Raw genomic sequence first — 19,466 nt, forward strand, 5'->3', positions numbered from 1 at the left:
TTTCCAGGCTGTTCTTGAACTTGCCTCAGCCTCCTGAGTCCCTGGGAGTTCAGATGTGCACCTCTGCACCTGGCTTCACCTATATTTTTAAAGAAGGTAACACAACCACTTGATAAAAAATTCAAAGGTTGGCAGTATCTTGTGAAAAGCCTCCTTCCCAGCCATCCAAGGAAACCTCTTTGTGTATTCAAGTGCAAATGCGTCTATAACTTCCCTCAGCTTTTTTCAATGAAAATGATAATGTACTATCCACACTTCCTGCATCTTGCCTTTTAAAAATCATCTGAGTGTCCTTTTTCTTTTTATAGCATAGTATTCCATGCTGTGAATACACCACCATTAAATTTAACCGTCCTTCTATAGATGGAACGTGTTAATGCAAACAGTATTGCTGTGATACTTGTTATATACAAACAGTGTCTTCTTATTACAAACAGTATTTAGTATTACAACGGATAACTGGAAAATGTCCCATTTCAGCCATGGCCAGTTGTATCACAAAGATGGAGACCCAGAGTAAGATTGAGGGTCAGAGGATAAACAGATGAGTAATTTTTAAAGCTATCAACAAGTTCATCCTCATAAAGCACCCGCCATTTTATAGACAAGTGATTAATGAACATACAGTTTCATTAACAAAATGCTAGCTCCTGGATTCTGTTCAGCAGGGATAGGTGTTCCCAGCATAGTTTGTGTGGAAGAGGGAGATGGGACACGGGCATGCTGGGAGCTCCAGGTGTCCAGAGCTGCTTGACCAAACACAACAGTGCAACAGAAGAGCCCACCAGCTTTGTAATTTTTATTTATTTGTTTGAAATGGGTTTTTAATTTTAGAATAACATTTTTAACATGTGTATTTTAAAATTGACTTTTGGCATAGAGATCTATGAATTTTAACACATGTATATTATTGCCATCACCACCACAGTACAGAACACTTGCATCATCCCAACGCTGCTGCATATCACCCCTTTGAAGCCACATCTAAGAACATCTAGACCCCCTGGGCAACCCCTGATCCATTCTCTATCATTATGGTTTTGTCTTTTAGAGATGATATATAAATAGAACTGCTCAGTATGTGACCCCTGGGTCTTGGCTTTTTCTACTCAGCATAACTTGCTTGAAGCTTCACCAGAGCTGTCGCACACATTAGTAGTTTGATGTTTTGCATTGCTCAGAAGTATTCCACTGTATGCATATACCACAGCTTACCTACCCACTCACCCACAGAATGGCGTGGGTTGTTTCTATTTGGGAGTGATTATTATCAGAACTGCTATAAACATGCATTTACCAACTTTTGTGGGAACATAAACTTTAATTTACCCCCAGTGTAGTTCAATTTTCATGTGTTTTATGAGTAAGTGTAGGGATATTTTTAAATATTTGAGAGACATTTACATTTCCTTTTTCATAAACTGCTCCTTTCTGTCACCATTTTTTTTGCAGGAAGAGGACTTAGGTGATTTTTATATTCAACAGGTTGGTTTGGGGAGCTGACAGGTCATCCATGCGGACTTATTTAGCATTTAAGTTTAAAATGCAGGGCTAAACTGGGCACTGGAGTGGCCGCCAGTAATCCCAGCAACGAGAGGCTGAGGCAGGAGGATCTCAAATTCAAGCCAGCCTCAGCAATCGAGTGAGGTCCTAAGCAATTTAGTGAGACCCTGTTTCAAAATAAAAAAATAAAAAAGAGCTGGGATGTGGCTTAGTGGGTTCAATCCCTGGTACCAAAAAGAAGAAAAAGGAAAAAAAAAAAAAGAAAAAAACAAGGCAGGATTAGAATTAGAGACACCCAAAGATAGACTTGAGAGTCGCGGTGATAAAGAATGGAGAGGTGAGCGCATGGACCTGCATAAGCTCTTTAAGAGAGAAAACATACGAGGCTTGAAGATAGAATCTGTGGAAATGCCCACATTCAGGATGTGGAAAGAAGAAGAGCTGAAAGAGGAAGCCAATAGTGAGACTTCAGAGGTCGGAGAGAGCCAGGAGAGGCAGAGTGAAATAAATGTCTAAGTCAAGGACCGTAATCCACAGGACACAGTGTTCAGAGGTTGAGAGAACGTCGCTGTCCAAGAACCCCAGCTGAGAGCCCCGACGTCACTCTGGCTGGACTGGGAGGCCATGTGACCACCCTGCCCACTGCTCTGTGATTGGTGGTGTGGAGCACCAGTGGCCTCCCAGGTCATCATGCTCCAATCCCACAGTTTCCCAGAACCTCCTGGATCCCCACAGAGAAATCCAAAGCTGTTGGGAGGAAGACATAGGAGCCTAAGAAACCACCAACAAATACATAGAAGGTGGCCTTTGAGAGGCGGCATCTAGAAGCTCAGACAGCAGCCATGTGCCGTTGGGAAACTGGAGGCACCATGCAGATGGGTGGTGCGAGACTCCCCCCACCACCACCCCAGGAGGTGGCCTTCCCATCTGTCCTCCCTGCAGCCAAGACAGTCTTTTGAAAGTGAAAATCTAGTTCTGTTGTCACCCAGCAAACGCTGCACATGGCTAGCAAGGTGTTGTCCTTGTGAAGTGCATGGGACTGTAGGCTCCTGCCGGTGCTTACTCTCCATCAGGATCCACAGGCTGTCCCGTTGCCCCCCTAGGTAACAGTGACTGGTTGTGCACCAGACTGCAAGCTGCGTGGGTGGGGATTGTATTTACTTAGTTCACTCAGCATTCTCTAGTGTCCTGTCTAGCATACAGTAGGCACTCATATGTGGCTTTGACAGAATGGATGGATGCTCACTAATCTATGAAATGTGCTGCAGTCTCAGTGTTTATTTCTACGACCCAATTCTCTCCCAGGGTTTACCCACACCAGGTGGCGTTTTATTGGCAATCAGCAAAAATAAAATAATGTGAGGCTTATTTTTTTTTGCTCTCCCTCACTTTGATCTTTGAGGACATAGTGTTCACCTTCTTTTCTCTGCCCTCCCATCCATTCTACCTTGTGAGGGCACAGCTGTGAGATCCTCACCAGGCACTAAATGCCAGCACTTTAACTTCAGGCTTCCCAGCCATCAGAAGTGCAAGAAGTAAAATGTTAAGCCAGGCAAGATGGTGCCCGCCTGTCATCCAACTTGGGAGGCTAAGGCAGGCTGAGGCAAGCTTCAGGTCCATCGGGGCAACCTAGCAAGACCATGTCTCAAATAAAAAATAAAAAAGGATTAGGATGTAACTCAGTGGTAGAGTTATTCCTGGGTTCAATCCCCAATAATACACACACACACACACACACACACACACACAGAATGAAGTTACTAGAAAAAAACGAGCCTGCCCTTTCAAAGCATCTCTGGTCTTACAGAGTAGACAACATGAGCCAAGCTCACCCTCTCAAGCTGAAAGAATTATGGACAAGAAGTTATCACTGAAATTAAGTGGTCGCAGACATGTCCATGGAACATGCAGGGATTTCACCCCTTTACGAATCTCCTGATAGATGAGCATGTGGAGATGGCAACTTGTGGGCAACAGAACGATACTGGAATGGTGGTCACGTAGGGAAACGGTGTGATCACGTTTGAAGCCTTGGAATGAGTATAAATAATGGTTATCCAGCAGAGAAATCTATGCCCCCTCTCCTGAGGGCCTGTTTAACTATGACATAAAAATCAGACCATGTACATTTTCAGATTAAACTTTTTGTTAAATAAACTTTTTAGTAGTAAAATTTAAAAAAGCAATGCTTAGAATTCTAATACTAATATATCCATGTCTATCCATCTAACCCGTATCTATGAAAATAAAGTTGGAGGAAATATGCCAAAGCACAGATCGTGCTTAATTTCAGTGGCACAACCACGGATCTATTTTTCTTATGCTTTTCAAAGATTTCCAGATTTTCTACAATGCATGTGTATTGCTTTTTGGTGTTTTCCAGATTTTCCAGTGTGTTAGGAAACATGTTTTAAATGTTTCAGTTGTAAACTTCCAAAATAATCCACATGAAATCTGAGACAAAACCATAGCAAGCTGTCAGTCCTCTGACTTAACTGCGTTGGTCTATGGATTCCATGAAGACTTCATCTTCTAATAAATTTTGCAGTGAGAAAACTAAAGGAAGAAGAAAAGGTGTGACACCAAGGAATTCATGATATTTTAAGAGGGGAAGGAAGGGAGGAGGAAAGGAAAGAAAGAAATGTTCTTCAATCTAAAATATCCTAAAGAATGGGATTAGGGAGAACATGGTACAGCAGCTCAATGAAATTGTATGCATGCTGTTTGAAACTGGGTCTCTGAAGACAGAGCGGTGGTCCAAGTCCAGCAAGGTGAGCTTGGACTCCACCATTTCCAAAGAGTCTTCTCAATCCACCTGCACATATGACATGCCACCCTTGAAGATGCTATGCTCTGCTTGCTGTCAGTGTGGCTTCCCCAGAAGCTACCTGCCCCCTCCAGCCAGCCCCCTCCAGTCACAACCCTGCCTGCCCTCAAGGATGGCAGCCTCTTGAAGACCATGACAATATTTATGATGTAAGTTTTGGAATACTTTTAAGATTCAAGTAACAAACAAGAGTAAAAGAACCATGAGATTATAGGCATTTACTGAGGACGACAAAATTAGTTCTAAAATGCAGGGAAAAAAATGGAAGAAAATATGTAACATGAATGACATGGTTATGTGCACTTCTTCCTATTTTTGTTCTTTGAGCATGTACTGTGAAAGGTAACAGCGCAGAAATTGTATTTTCAATACCAAATCAATCATCTTGGGCTCAAAATTAGAGCTGTACCCAAGGAAGCACTCACCGTTGTTCTCTCTCCTCACAGGATGTGCTGGGTGGCGTCCTGATCACCGTGTTCCTCATTGTCCTCACCTACCCTGCCTGGACCCTCATCGACTGCCTGGACTCGGCCAGCCCCCTTTTCCCAGTGTGCGTCCTCGTCGTGCCGTTCTTCTTGTGCTACAATTACCCTGTGTCTGATTACTACAGCCCGACCCGGGCGGACACCACCACCATTCTGGCTGCAGGGGCCGGGGTGGCCGTAGGGTTCTGGATCAATCATTTCTTCCAGCTCGTGTCCAAACCCGCGGAATCGCTCCCTGTCATTCAGAACATTCCACCGCTCACCACTGACATGTTAGTTTGGGGTCTGACCAAATTTATTGTGGGAATTGTGTTGATCCTCTTGGTGCGTCAACTTGTACAAAATCTCTCCCTGCAAGTATTGTACACGTGGTTCAAGGTGGTCACCAGGAACAAGGAGGCCAGGCGGAGACTGGAGATTGAAGTGCCTTACAAGTTTGTCACCTACACGTCGGTTGGCATCTGTGCTACCACCTTTGTGCCAATGCTGCACAGGTTTCTGGGATTGCTCTGAGCCTCAAACAGTTGAAAACTAGCCCACTGGACATGAGAGCCAAGACTCAGGAAAGTTGTTGGGTGAGCAATCTTGACCACTTGTTTTTCTCTGATACAGCTTAAGTCACACATCTGTGCTGCTGATACCAGATAGATGCTGCTGCCGCGGAACTGATGCTCCCGTTAGTCTGTAAGGATTGTGCTACAGCCAACCCAAGCGGAAAACCATAACTGAATTCTTCAAGAACATCCCTCCCCTTTCTGTTAAATGGACTTTGGACCTGGTCCTGGGCGGGCAGGAGTTGTGGCCTTGCTGAGGAATGTGTACAAATCTCAGTGGGCTCTGGAGAGCCAACAGAGTTGGAGGATGTGGAGGTAGAACATGTCTTTTTAGCTATGACCTTGCCCAGCACTGAATCTGATTTCCAAATTTGGAGCTTTGGTCTTGGAGAAAGGATGGCGCCATGCACAACCACATTCCTTGGACAAGACAACTTCCTTGTGTGATGGTCAAGTTAGATTACGACCATGGGAATAAAGCTTCCTGGGAGGAGATGAAGGGTGCCCGCAGAGCTATGAGGCCACGGGAAGATCCTGCTTTCCTCATGAGGCCTAGTCTCCTCCAGGTTCATGTGGAAATGAGGATCTGCTCTTCCTTGACCATACAATTTGCAGGGTCCCAGCTTCCAGTACTATACTCTTGTGACCCACAGAATGACTGGCTGCTGCCACCTCATCACATGTTGACATGACTGGGACATGCTGAGGTTCCTGCTCTTTCCTGCCTCAGTCTTTGATGTCGTCAGCAGTATGGGCTTTCATGTAAACTTGGAAGTTACTGGCATCTGCCTATGAAAGTGGATCAACAGAAGAATGGATGAACCTTAATCCTTTGACTCCAAGGGGATAGGCTTCTATGATACTGCCTGATGGTGACAGGGCTTCCTGACATTTCTCCTCCATTTCACACTTACTTTCTGTAATTCTGCTTTCTCCTCCACTAGATAGAATCTCTCTATCTTCCCACTTCTTAACTCTTGGCAATTTTAAGGTCACTAATGGCAAGAACAACTTTAGCTTCTCTTCAGAAAACAAGTAAATCAAATAGAAGATCCATTGAACCTAGGGTGAGCTCTGCTTAGCCTCAGGAAGGTGATCATATGCATACACCAGAGTTCCCTCTTCAGTTCTTAAGCATAAAGAATAGGTACCAATAACTTTCTGAAATGTTACTATAAATATGTAGTTAACAAACTCTCTTTTGGGGAATAGTCCCTAATCCACAGAAGCCAATGTTTTATGCTCCTAAGATATCATTACTATGTACGCATTTTGGGGAAAAAATTATCTTCCTTAAAATTTGCAGAGGCTCAGACCCCTGTATCTGAAACTAAAAACCACGTTTCTCCTGATTTCAAATATGTTCCATGGCCTTAATGTTGGGATGATCTTAGATTTAGTGCTTCAATTTCTCAAGAACAATCTTTAGCAAAACATACCATTTTAACTGAAAATTCTTTTCACACTTTTCATAGTTAGAAGGCAGGGATCAAAAGGGATCTATCACTTGCACCACATGATTGGGGGGGACCCCTAGCTTGCAGGCCCTCTTGCCTAGGGCTGCCTCTTTAGTGCACTGGCTGTTGGTTTGATAAGGCCCTTTGCCATACTTCTGTCCCTACCAAAAGCTAAACCAGTTTGCAATACTGGATCTTATTTACAGAAAATGATTTTATTTGGTGTGTCAGAAGTCAGGTGACAAAAGGATCAGCTTTGCCCACTTGCAATTTTGGAAAAGAGAGGCTGTAACTAGTGTCATAGCAGTAGGTGTGAACATTCACATATAAATTTTTTTTTACAGTTCTCCCTTTTAAGTCCCAATAATAGGAAGGTTAAGCCGTTATATGGATATATTCAAAGCTATATTTACAGAATTTGAGTGGAAGACGAATGTATTAGCCACGAAACATTAAAGAAGGATGTCATGATTGGCCACTTTTTAAAATATCTGATCACAGCAATGGGAGAATAAGGGTATGTTGGTGAGGCCAAGCATACATAGTTTGAGGGACTTCTGGTCTATGACCTAGAATCAGGCAGAAACCGATTGAAAAAATGTCATTTCTTGATTCAAACGCTACCTTGCCGTCCCTCTTCCATGCATCTCTCATACAGAAATTCCCGCTACTTACACCACCACCACCACCACCACCACACCTCCCACAAAGTGTTCTCCTTCAGGGAGCTGGGCCGGGGTCTCCTTTCATGAAGTGTGCATTTCCTCTCTAGGGGAAGACTGCCCCCTGCTGGTTTGGCTTTAGTCTTGGTCCAAAGCCCCTCTCTTGATCTGGAATTTCAGAGATTAAGACTGTAAATCCAGCTTCCCACAATGTGTCCACTGTAAGCCTACGTGGCCCAGCCAACCTTGATGCCAAGCTCCCAGGGAGCCAGATAGAATGACACACCCTTTTCCTGATTGTCCCCATGCCACCCCCAGCTCACTGTCACTATGGTCTGTGGTGTTCATCCTTTAACCTTCATTCCGAGTAGCTGGTTTCATGACAGTTTTGCTCAAATCTGCATCATAACAACACATGGGGGTGGGGCATAGAAGAGACCCCTGGACTAAAGGGGACTTCAATGGCAGAGGATGAAATTGCTCCAGCACATGCTCAATTGTTCACTGAAACATGGGATTTTCTTGCCCAAATAGACAACTCATGCTCCCCAAGTGTAATCAAAGCATGTGGTGTTTCAGGACCATGTGTTCCAGGTTTCTATTTTGGAAGCCTTCAGCTGTCTTGCTTATGTACGGTATGTAAATTTATTCTTTTTAAAATAAATCATTTTTGTTTGATTCTGACTTCTTATTAAATGCTTCAAAAGCCAATGTTCTGTTCCTTTGGATTTTTTTCCCCTTTACCCTGGATCGTTTTTCTGAGTTCACTGGACCTGAGTTGGAAAAGGGGATAAAGATAAGTGGCAAGTTGCATGATTCTGTTATCATGATTCAATCACATGCAAATACCAGTAAGCCCCATAGTGGTCACGCATGATTAGTGGAAAAATTACACTGGCATGCTTAAGTGCCCACCTCTATGTCCTTTTACTGTAAATGAGATAAATTTCACTCTGTGTTGGAAGGTGTGTTAGAGCTGCTGCTGGTAAGGTGAGTGCACTATCTGCTAAACCAAAGTAACAACTGCAACTATGTGCTCTGCCTCCAAGTACCCCAGTTTGCTATTTGAAATGGTATGAGAAGTTGACACTTATATTTGCAAGAGCAGTCTAGGAGTCTCTTTGTACTGTGAGCAGGATGCATTTATTACCTACGATGCCAGGCACCATTGGAATGAGCAACTCCAACCTGTCCTGTGGAGTTCTCCAAGGAGAGAGAAGACACAGGCTCAGAGAATTACAATTCAAGATCTGAAGTGTTAAGACTGTAGGGAAAACATACCATGTCATGGCATTCTGGAGGAGGGGGAGATTAATTCCAGGTGGAGGACTGCAGCAACACAAGCAATGTGTAGAAGCAATGTATGAGCCAGGCTTAAAGAACACGTGGGATCAGCTCTGACCAGAGGTGCTTCCCCAGATACCTTCAGTGCTTACAAGGAAAAACCAAAGTAAACTCGCATAGATATTGTGTTAAAAATGAAGGGACATCTACAGGTGACTTCAGACTCCTTCCCCTTCTACACCTCTGAATTTTTTTTTCAAGGATGCTCACTCACAACCTTGTTCCCAGAGAGCCCTGGGTGGAGATGACCAGCATCTGTGTCCTTTGTGCCCATTGTGTTCCTCAGTCTTGTCTTTGCCCGGTTCCCTGAACTAGTTCTGTGAAATGAAACTTGTAGAATATTTCCATGATCCTGCCTCCTGCGGGGAACTCAGTACCCCCGCCTCTCTCTCTGATGATTACGAGTGAAGCCCTGGTTCTCTAGTAAGGGGCAGAACCAAGTGAAATAGTGGTATACGCTTGCCTTACTTTACACAATAGATGTTTTCCTCAAAGCTGCTTGTATTTTTCAGACTTTAAGTTCACTGAAGGGTTTGCTGTTTAAAACTCATATGGCCATCCTTCGTTTCTCTAAACATAAGGCTTTAATAAATTACTTGGGGTGCACCATGAATCCTTTGTTTTCTTCAAGTGGGGCACACCTGTAGGACACATTTAAATATTTACAGATGCATATTAAGAATGAGAGTTGAATGTGGGCCATGAATAGAATGTTAAATTCTTAAAACTGCAGCCACATGAGACAAGGGAGCTACACGAAGCCAAAAATTCTTCTTCCTTTTTCACGCCTGTCTATATGGCATGCAAAAACAAACAAGAAAAGCAAGGGTGTAGCTGGAGTTCGGCGGGAACGCAGCCTTAACGCACACATCTGCCAGCCTTGCTTTCTCTCTTGCTGTGACATACAGGTCCCCTTGGTCAGAGTCTTCCTAATGCAGGTGTTCAAAGAATGTCAATACCTCTTTAATATGCACAGCACTGGCCTGAGGTCCTTGATGAGGTGGCTGCCTTACTGCCTGTGTTGCACAAGTCATTTCCTCTACCTGTATGCATGAGCCTGGAGGACTGAGGTCTCCTGGGCTTCCAGGCTGCCGCGTCCCTCAGTCACACAGGACAAATTATACACAGAGTACACAAAATGCAAGTGATTTTAGACATCTTAATTAAGTACTGATAAAAAGATGTTGAAGTTTCTCGAAGATCAAAAAGGGATTTCCATTATGCTCCCTATACAAACCCCAGCCCAGGCCCTCCGTGTGACAGCTGGGCCCAGTGCTTTCCATAAGTCATTCGGCCTAAATGATCTTCCTACAGCACGGTTTGTTTATGGGGCGCCTCTCTGTCTGGCTCATCTTACTCCACCTGCCTCAAAGCTACCCCAAGTGCTTCTTGCTTAAATGTTCTGCCCAAGACTCAGTCAGGACATCTTTGATTAACCCCGCCCATCTCTAGCTGGGATGTGACACGGTATCTGCCCAGCACCAAAAAAGGGTGATTACACAAGCTTACTTCCACCCAAGGCTTCCTGTCAGCCCTTAGGAGATCCTTATTTAGGGACGGGCATATTTTCATTGTTCACTACAGAAAGTGGAGGCTTGTGGGAAGTAGAAAATTTCTTTGGCTATAGAAAAGTCACATTTCCCCCACATCTTTATGCTGTCTTAATGGCCTGATTTACTTGGCACTCACAAATCCTCCAATACCAGTGCTGCAGTTGCTCTCAGCCTCGCCACTGCCTCCTGACATTGATGGGCTGTTTCAAAATGTTTTCTAATGCAGAATCATGCCATGTTCCTGGCCTCCTGGATCAACAATGAAGTCTGAACCTTATGAATGAGATGTGAAAAACTCGAGTGTTGTCCTTGAACTTTTTTTTTTTTTTTTTTTTTTTTTTTTTTTTTGGTTTTAGGGATTGAACCCAGGGGTGCTTAACCACAGAGCCACATTCCCCAGCCCTTTTTATTTTTTTGAGACAGGGTCTCACTAAGTGGTTAAGGCTGACTTTGAACTTGAGATCCTCCTGGCTCAGCCTCTTGAGTTGCTAGGATTACAGGCGTGTGCCACTGTCCCGAAGACTGAACATGTTCTAACACTGCATTCATCACACGGGGGTGGAAAAAACTCAGGGCTTTTAGGCAGACACAATTTCATGAACCCTTTGCTGGAGACATTTTTCCAATCCACAGTCTGGCTATAACATTTGGTTGTTCTGTCTGCTAGAAAATCAAAGCAGACTGTAAAGGAGACTAAGACTGCTTTGCATGGACTTTGCCCTTCTTGGCAAGCAAGGTCATTTGACTCCCCTACTTTTGTCCAAAGAGGTCACGTTCCCCACACTGACTCTGGTCAAGGGTCTTAGGGAGCTGCTCATAGGCACCCAGAGGTGCACTGCTGCCTTTAGTTTTATTACACATGCCAGTCTTTACTTTTTTAAAAAATTATTTTTTTAGTTGTAGTTGGACATGTTTATTTATTTACATGTGGTGCTGAGGATGGAACCCACAGCCTCACACGTGCTAGGCGAGTGCTCTACCACTCAGCCACAACCTTAGCCCCAGTCTTTTTTTCAGGCTGCATAACAAAATACCATGGGCTCGGTGGCTTAAACAACAGAAATTTATTTTCATAGTCCTGAAGTCTAGAAGTTCAAGATAAAGATGCCAGCAAGGTAGTTCTCATTCTTTGGGCCACAGTGAATAGCCACTGTCTCACTGTGTGCTCATGGGAACTTTTTTGCTGTGTTCAGAGTGAGGGGAGATGAGAGCCAGCGCTATAGTGCCATTTCCAAGGGCACTAATCCCATCACAAGTTCCACCTCATGACCTCATCTAGTCTCATCTCTGAATACCAGCACATTGTGGGGTTAGGGCTTCAACAGATGGATTGGGGGAAGACACATTCAGTCCATCACAATATACATTAAGGTCCTAATAACATAGGAAACCAAAACTTGGGAGATACCTGATGGGGTCAAATGCTTCAGTCCCTGAGAGGGCATATTTTACTTAAGACCATCTGTCTGCTTTTGGATAAAATGGAGAGAAGAGCCCAATCCAACATCCAAGTGTTGTTATTGATGTTTTCACAAAATACCAAGCACAGAGGCTAAGAAGCAAAATTTTGAGTAATGTTCTTTCTTACTAATCCAATGAGCCTCAAGTTGCTGAGAGCAGGAACAGCAGTTTGGCTGGTTTCTACTTAGGCTCCTCCTGTTTAAAATGTAAAAATAGTCATTCAATATGTTTTAAATTCAAAATGCATCCTTTGACCTGGCAACATTTACATGTAGGAATGTAAGCTAAGGGAATATTATGTTGTTCAAGTGTAATAGTCACATCTAAGAAATACCTAATTAACCCCATGAATCTTTAAGTGTGCCTATCACATGCCAAATGTGAATGTTTATACAGTTGTATCCATAAAGACTGGTTTTTCTTGGGCCCTAAGCCAGTGCTATTTTTCATTGGAACATTGTTTATAATTGCAAAGGGTTGGAAATAACTGAATGACCATCAACAGAGAAATAGCTGAATAGATTCACGGATGTCCATACAAGAGAATATTGAGTCAACTGAAATGAGGTAACCTGGAAAAATAAGCCATTTTAAATGAAACATGAGATACAATAAAACTTGTGGCAACTCAGTAAGTAGAGCATGACCCAAAAGAATGTGAGAGTTTGTGAGGCTGATTGTTAAACACAGGAAGATGTCAGAAACAGTGGAGGCCAAAATTGTTAACAGTGAAGTTAATTTAGGGAATTAGGGGGGAAAGTATAGGTTAGTTTGGGAAGGCCTTACTTTGTACTTTGTTTTTGGCATTAGGATTGACCTGGGGATCACTGAACCATATTCTCAGACCATTTTATTTTTTATTTACAGACAGGGTCTCACTAAGTTGCTGAGGCTGGCCTTGAACTTGTGATCCTCCTGCCTCAGCCTCCCAAACAGCTGGGATTACAGGCATGTGCCACTGTGCCCAGCTGTACAACTTTTTAAAGTAGAAGTCTTACCTTTTTGTTTTTCAGGATTTGTTATATTTAGAAGAAACTTGTGAAGTCTCAACAGTTGGCTAAAAAGGTAAATGATGCAAAACTACTGACTCATGGACTCCAAGTTGTTATTAGGTGTCTCAATCACATCTACTGCTATTTGCCCTTTGAGCAAGTCATTACTCTCTCCAAGACTCAACTGTTTCCAGCCAAGAGAATTTCATTGTACTTCCTATGACTGTTAAAACACAGACAGACAGACAGACAGACACACACACACACACACACACACACACACACACACACACACACACGAAACCAGATCAGATGTGGGAAGACTATAAACAGAAGAGTGATGCAGGACTGTAAGGCCATAGAAGTGGAGTCATCTGTAAACTAGAACAAAAATCAATTATATTTAATTTTCCTTATAATACCTGAGCTCCCAGCTTCTACTAAGATGTGTCTCCTCTAATAAAGGCTTTTGGCAAGCTACCTTGGCTCCAATTCAAATGCTTTATCCAGGACAAGTTTAAGATGGTCTGGCGGTGGAGCCTCCACTCATAAGCTAAGTTTGCCTCTTCTAATGTGGCCAATTCGGTTTTCCTTCTCAGTTTCCTGCTTTAGAGGGCAGAGACATCTATAAAATGCATGGAGTTGATCTTTCCCTTTTCATGCTGAATAATCAATACAAGTAGTTTCTGACCATTCAAAAATTATCTAGGGGGCTGGATAAATCTTCATTACCCAAAGTGTCCTCTAAACTCTTCACAGTCAATTCCACTTGGAGATCCTACTAACTAGTTTGCTTTTGACTTTTCTAGAATTTCATATAAATGGAATTACCTGTACATAGTTTTCTGCATCTGGCTTCTTTCACTTGACATAATGCTTTGAGATTCATTTGTGTTGTTTTGAGCACCAGTAGTTCCTGTGTATTGCTGAGATGTATTCCACAGAATGAATATACTGCAATTTAAACTACTATAACATTAAACATCTGCACAAAAATTGTTGTGTGGATGGCCTTATGGGTAAACCTAGAAGTAATGGCTGGGTAGTAGGTGTTTCACATTTTAAGAAACTGCCAACTATTTTCTTACATGGTTTTATCATTTTATACTCTCAACAGCAGTGCATGATAATTCCACTTGTCTAACATCTGATCAGTCTTTTAAAATCTAGACATTTTTGATGGGTATGCAGTATTTTATTAATGTGGTTTTCATTTGCATTTTTCCAATGACTAATGTTGTTGTGTGTCTTTGCACAGATTCATATTTCTTTTAGGAAATGTTTTTTTCTATTCTTTTATTCATTTTTTAAAAACAGGATTGCTTGATAAATAAGTTGTAAAAATTCTTTATGTATGCTGGATACAAGCCCTCTGACTTGTATCTCACTTCATTTTTACAATGTAAATAAAGGTTTACTCACAACAGAACTGGGAAGTTAAGGTGGAAGTCTTACATGCAAAATTTTACCATGTTAAACAATGCTCCCTACTGAGGCGAAGCATATTCCCTGTAATATGGTGAGGGTTTTTCTTAGTAGGCTGAGCAGAAGCTCCATAAACATAATTCTTGTTCCAATATCTTTTCAGTTATTTTTACTACTACCCAAACTTTTACGTTTTATTATCATGTCTCTTTTCCTCTTCTTCTTCTTCTTTTTTTTTTTTTCAGTGCTGGTTATTGAACCCAGGGCCTCACACATGCTAGTCAAACACTGACTACCACTGAGCTACACCCCCAAGCTTCTATCATCTCAATAGTCATTGGGAAATTCTACCAAACATTAGATCCAGATTCTGTTTTCAAGAGATAGCACTTAGTACTTGAGCTGGATTCTAGATTAAAGCAGGAAAGGAAAATAAGATGTACGACAAGGAGAACTGGCAGAGGTTTAGCTTCAGAGGGCTGTAATTATACTTCCCTATAAAATAAGCAGAAACTAGTAGCTCAATTAAGTATTTAAAACCATAATTTTATAACTGACTTATTACATAACATAAGGCTTAATGCAAAAATTAGTTTTTCATTGTCCTAATGTTCACATTGCACTGGATCAACACTTACCCATTTTAACTCTTGTAAGCAGAACAGATCTATGGTGCATGTACTCAAGTTATAACAGAGTAGAAAAACGCCTTCATGTTCTCGAGTTTTAAATATTTGTGTTTCAGGTTTTTCTTTCACTTTAAAAAGACTTCAAAAATGATAATTGCTCGACTGTAGTTGACTCTTAGAAGTTTTCTAAAAATCTTGTTATTTTGTTGTTCCCAATGGAAAACACATGCCAAATGAAGAAAATAAAAGCTGAAACTCTTACTATCTCACATTTGTGAGATGTGTGTTCTAATTATCCTGTTTCACCCATAAGGGGTAAAAAAAAAGTGGGATCCTGTTATGCAGGAGCTATGGGTGACAAGGAGAAACCTGCTGTCTGAGTAGCTCTTCTGCTTCCAGACGGACCTGCACCCCAGTGCACTCCTCTGGTGCTCATCCAAGAAAGCACACAGACACATTCCACACTGCACACACCAGCCCAATGCAAGCTGCCCAGGGAGGCAGGCGGAGCTTTTTACTTTATTAAACATTAAAACACAAATGGATGCTCCCTGTGGAGTAGGAGAGGACACCGGAGGAGGAGAAAGGGACACTAGGGGACAGAACTGTACAACAGAGATCCATCCTCACAAAAAAGGCTCAATATTGATTTCCAGGGAGGAGCAGGGCATGGTCAGCTCAAATTTGGTGATAACATCAGGATGAAGGACTCCGAGCTTCCCAATGCTTTGACCCCTGGCAAAGATCTCGGCACATCGTCCAGGGAAGAAAGCAGGGCCTGAAAAACAGAGAAAAAAATCAATGTTTCTTCTGGCAAAATGTCAATAGACATTTAACACTAAAAGCCCACAAGTCAACTTTAAAAATAACTATTCTTTAAAGCACAAGGCTAAGAAAGCAGTCCTCATACCCTCTAGTGTTAACAAGAAGCTATCACATCAGGAACTCCTATGAAGAAAAGTTAGGGATGAATAGGAAAATAAGGGCCCTGTGTGTTCCTCACAGGGGTCCGAGCAGGAAGTATGAAAGGAGGCTGAGGGCACAGTCAGGAGAGCCTGGGTACCTGGAACTGTCCTTCAAAGGACAAAGGGGAAAATGAAATGCAGATAGGATGCTGAGTGGGAGGAAGGAGCTGTGGAAGAGCTGACACCACGTCCACAATGGATCACTCCAGTGACATCACTCCTTTCTACCTGATTACATGGAGAAACCCAAGCTGCAGTGACCTCACAAGCTACAGGGAACCGCACTGGCTAATTACAGGCTGCGTTGCCAGAAGGCGACCCATGTTCCCGTCTGAAAAGAGCTTCCTAAGCAGTTCTGGAGCATCTTCTGCAAAACCAGAGCAAAGGCCAGACCCAACAAGTCCAAGCAGATCCCTGCTTTACTTTAAGCCTGGCAGAAAGTTCTCTCTTCATCTGGGAGCCAATGCACTGACACAGTTCGCCAATCAGTAACGGTTCTCAAGATTTAACTGGCTACAAACCAAACGTATAGGCCCATTCACTAGTGGCTAAATTACCAGTGCCACAGGAGCGTATTCATGCCCTGGACTCTACTGAAGTTTAAGATAATGCTGACTCATTTCTCTAGCCACCCACTTGAAAAGGGTCAGGCCCATAGCTCCTGGCTGATTCAAACCACGTTTACTGGCATGAACTATAAATACCCAGTGGAGCTGGGCCACAAGCCTCCGGCCTGCCACTCAGAGTGAGTGCATTATTTATGGAAGAGCAAGCTGCTGAGTCTCCTAATGGCTTCAAGGTCAGCATAATTAGGAACTACAAAATAGGGTTGGAAGGGAGGGAAAAATCTGCTACTGTCAAGTTAATACCACAGATGCACAGAATTGTACACATTTTTCAGTCAGTATTGAAAGATGTTTTTTATATTTCTGGGAAAGACCTGAAAAATATTTTTAATTGTCCTTAACCCTAAGAATCTGGACAAAATGTAAGGTGGTCTCTTTCTCATGTCTGCCAACCTAAACAATTCTGTTTCATGGTCAAATTGAGAGTTCCAGTGAATTGCATTTAAGTACTTAATCCACACTAAGGAAAAGGGGTGAAGAAGGGAATCAAATGAAATAATTCAGAAACCAAACTGGAAGGATAATACAAAGTCCTGGTGAGACACGAATTATTGCTTAGTCTGATAAAGATGGTATATTTTAATTCTATTAAAATGAAAATCTAATGATTATCTCCCCAACCAGAAAGCAAAAGAGATTTTCAAATGATAAATCAAGGAGTTTGTATAAAGTGTCAATGGTCAGCATTATGACTGACAAACCCAAGCTGATAAAACCATAAACCTCAGAGATTGTTGGGGCTCCCTTCTCCCGTCACCCAGCACCCCTTCACACAACAGAGCTGAACACACACACCCTCTGAGAAAGACACTGGCCTAGGTTAAAAGGCCCCTCAGAAAGGAAATATCGAAGACCTTCCCTGATAACCTCGCTGTACCAGAATCTTTCCTTTTGTCTATCTTCAATTTCAATTTGATTGGATTCATTTTTACTGAAGCATAAAACCAAACTATTTTCGAATCTAAGCCAGATGTGCTCATTCTGGCAAATGTTAGCAAAACAAAGCCTGAGAGATAAGAACTCAGAATTTTTACTTCATATAACCTTTGGATCAGCACTTTCTAGCAAAATTCGGATACCTTCTTTAGTTGCCAGGTTGCATTCTCTCTCTCTAGAGACAGCTGGATCAAACTTTGCTTAAGCTCATTAAGTAGGCAGGTATATGGTCAAACAAAATATTTATGTCACCAAATACAATTTTCTCTTTTTCTAAAGACAAGCAAAGAGAAATAAAATTTGCATGATGCCTTAAGATATCGCCAAGTATGACAGTATTCTAAATGGCAAATGCCATAAGTTTTCACCCTAGAGCTGGGCATGGTGGCACACACCTGCAATCCCGGCAACTGGGGTGGCTGATGCAGGAGATTGCAAGTTCAAAGCCAGCCACTCACAACTTAGTGAGGCCTTAAACAACCTACCAAGACCCTGTCTCAAAATAAAAACTAAAAACGCCTGGGGGGATGTGACTCAGTGGTTAAGAGCCCCTGGGTTCAATCCTCAGTACCAAAATGAAAAGAGAAAAGTTTTCACCATAGCACATGAACCCATCTGAGTCCTAAGGGCATCCAGAAGGTCTTCACTGAATCCCAGTGGAGAGGCATTAAAGGGGCTGCTGTCCTTTCTCTCAATAAACAGTCTCCCCCACCCACTTAAAATGTAAACATTAAACCCAACACTGGGATTTCTGTATGAACTTCACTCTGCTGAAAACTGCACACTTAAAGCTGTGAGGACAACTTTAACTTCTCTTGTCCTTTTTTCAATTCTACAAGGTCAGATTATGATACAAATACTTAGCATTTCTGCATTTTGCCTCAATTAGAGCAAGGCTGGGGTTGTCCTAGATCTATACAAACTGAGCAGCATACAAAAGGATTCAAGTTATCAAGGGCAACAGACAGATCCTAAAAGATGTGCTACTTGACTGACGTTATAGGTGAATTAGAAATGCTGAAAAAAAAATTTTAAATTACTAAAACATAAGCATTTCTTAGCGTTTTCAAAACCATTATGGTTTTTAATTTTGGTTTTCTAATTTACAGGCAGAATTACTTCACTAACAAAGGGGAAACACCCCACTAAATATTAATCAGTCTTGAAAGTTCAAAGGTGAGAAAGTCTCCATGCTAACAGAAGGAGGGCAGTTAACTTAGGTGGATCAACGTGGTCATCATGTGCTAGGTAGGACTGATGCATCTTAAACAGCAGTCTGTCCAGAAATAAAAGCAGTTATATCAGAATGGAACTAAATATGGGTCCAGACTTAGGAAAACTCAGACCTGGATGGTAGCCAACTTCCAAAGGCTACTTTTATCTCACTGACAAACAAAAACATTTTTGGAAAGAGCACATCCTGTGTCTAGAGATACATAGTTGCCAATTTAAAGAGAATCATATTGTCTCGTGAAGAGGAACTCTAAAATTCAAATTCTGAAGAATACATTAATTAGTTTTCTTTTATTTGTGTATTTAAGTCCAAATAGAGATTGTGACTTCCTGGTATATCAAAATATATAAACAAACAGTACAGTGTCCCACCTATGTCCTAAGCACCCCACCCAGGCAAAAGGCCTCTCCAGCCTACCCCTGCACCCAGGTCCCTGTGCTGATTAAACTCTCAGCTTGCTGATAGCCACCATGGAAAAATGGCTTCCAGCACAAAATAGAACTGGGGGAAATTGTGCTCCTGTTGAAATACATGTGGAAGCCTTGACCCCCACCCCCCAAAATCAGTTAAGCACAAATAAGTTTAATTTCCCAAACTTAGTGGGGTGTGAGCAAGCCCCTTAATTAAAGCCTTTGTGGCATCTTTTCAAGGTCTGTAATCCTCTCTGCTCTAACGGCAGGGCCACTCAGGACCTCAGGGTCATTCCTGGACCCATAATCCAGCACAGCACCCAGTCTTTAGCACATTTTCTGGCTAATTGACCATCAAAGAGTCTGTGAGCACCTCTCCTGCTCGTTGCCAAACACCTTTCAC

At 42.3% G+C, this 19,466-nt stretch overlaps 2 protein-coding genes and 1 pseudogene across 3 annotated transcripts in view; 2 read left to right on the forward strand and 1 right to left on the reverse strand.

Moving 5' to 3' along the window:
* Sgpp2 (sphingosine-1-phosphate phosphatase 2) overlaps positions 1 to 8,199 on the forward strand; it is a 110,783-nt gene extending 102,584 nt beyond the window's left edge. Inside the window, exon 5 of the mRNA XM_005330535.4 lies at positions 4,777 to 8,199. Coding sequence (XP_005330592.2) covers positions 4,777 to 5,328 — 552 coding nt within the window. The 3' untranslated portion in view covers positions 5,329 to 8,199. The remainder of the gene's footprint in view (positions 1 to 4,776) is intronic.
* On the forward strand, positions 771 to 4,768 carry LOC120883697 (small nuclear ribonucleoprotein G pseudogene; annotated as a pseudogene).
* Positions 8,200 to 15,369: 7,170 nt separating the features above from the next.
* Farsb (phenylalanyl-tRNA synthetase subunit beta) overlaps positions 15,370 to 19,466 on the reverse strand; it is an 80,091-nt gene continuing 75,994 nt past the window's right edge. For both annotated transcript variants that reach the window (XM_005330537.4, XM_078018083.1), the window contains one exon: positions 15,370 to 15,670. In XM_005330537.4, coding sequence (XP_005330594.1) covers positions 15,519 to 15,670 — 152 coding nt within the window. In that variant the 3' untranslated portion in view covers positions 15,370 to 15,518. The remainder of the gene's footprint in view (positions 15,671 to 19,466) is intronic.

This window comes from Ictidomys tridecemlineatus, chromosome 7 (genome assembly GCF_052094955.1).
Source record: "Ictidomys tridecemlineatus isolate mIctTri1 chromosome 7, mIctTri1.hap1, whole genome shotgun sequence".
Lineage (NCBI taxonomy): Eukaryota > Metazoa > Chordata > Mammalia > Rodentia > Sciuridae > Ictidomys > Ictidomys tridecemlineatus.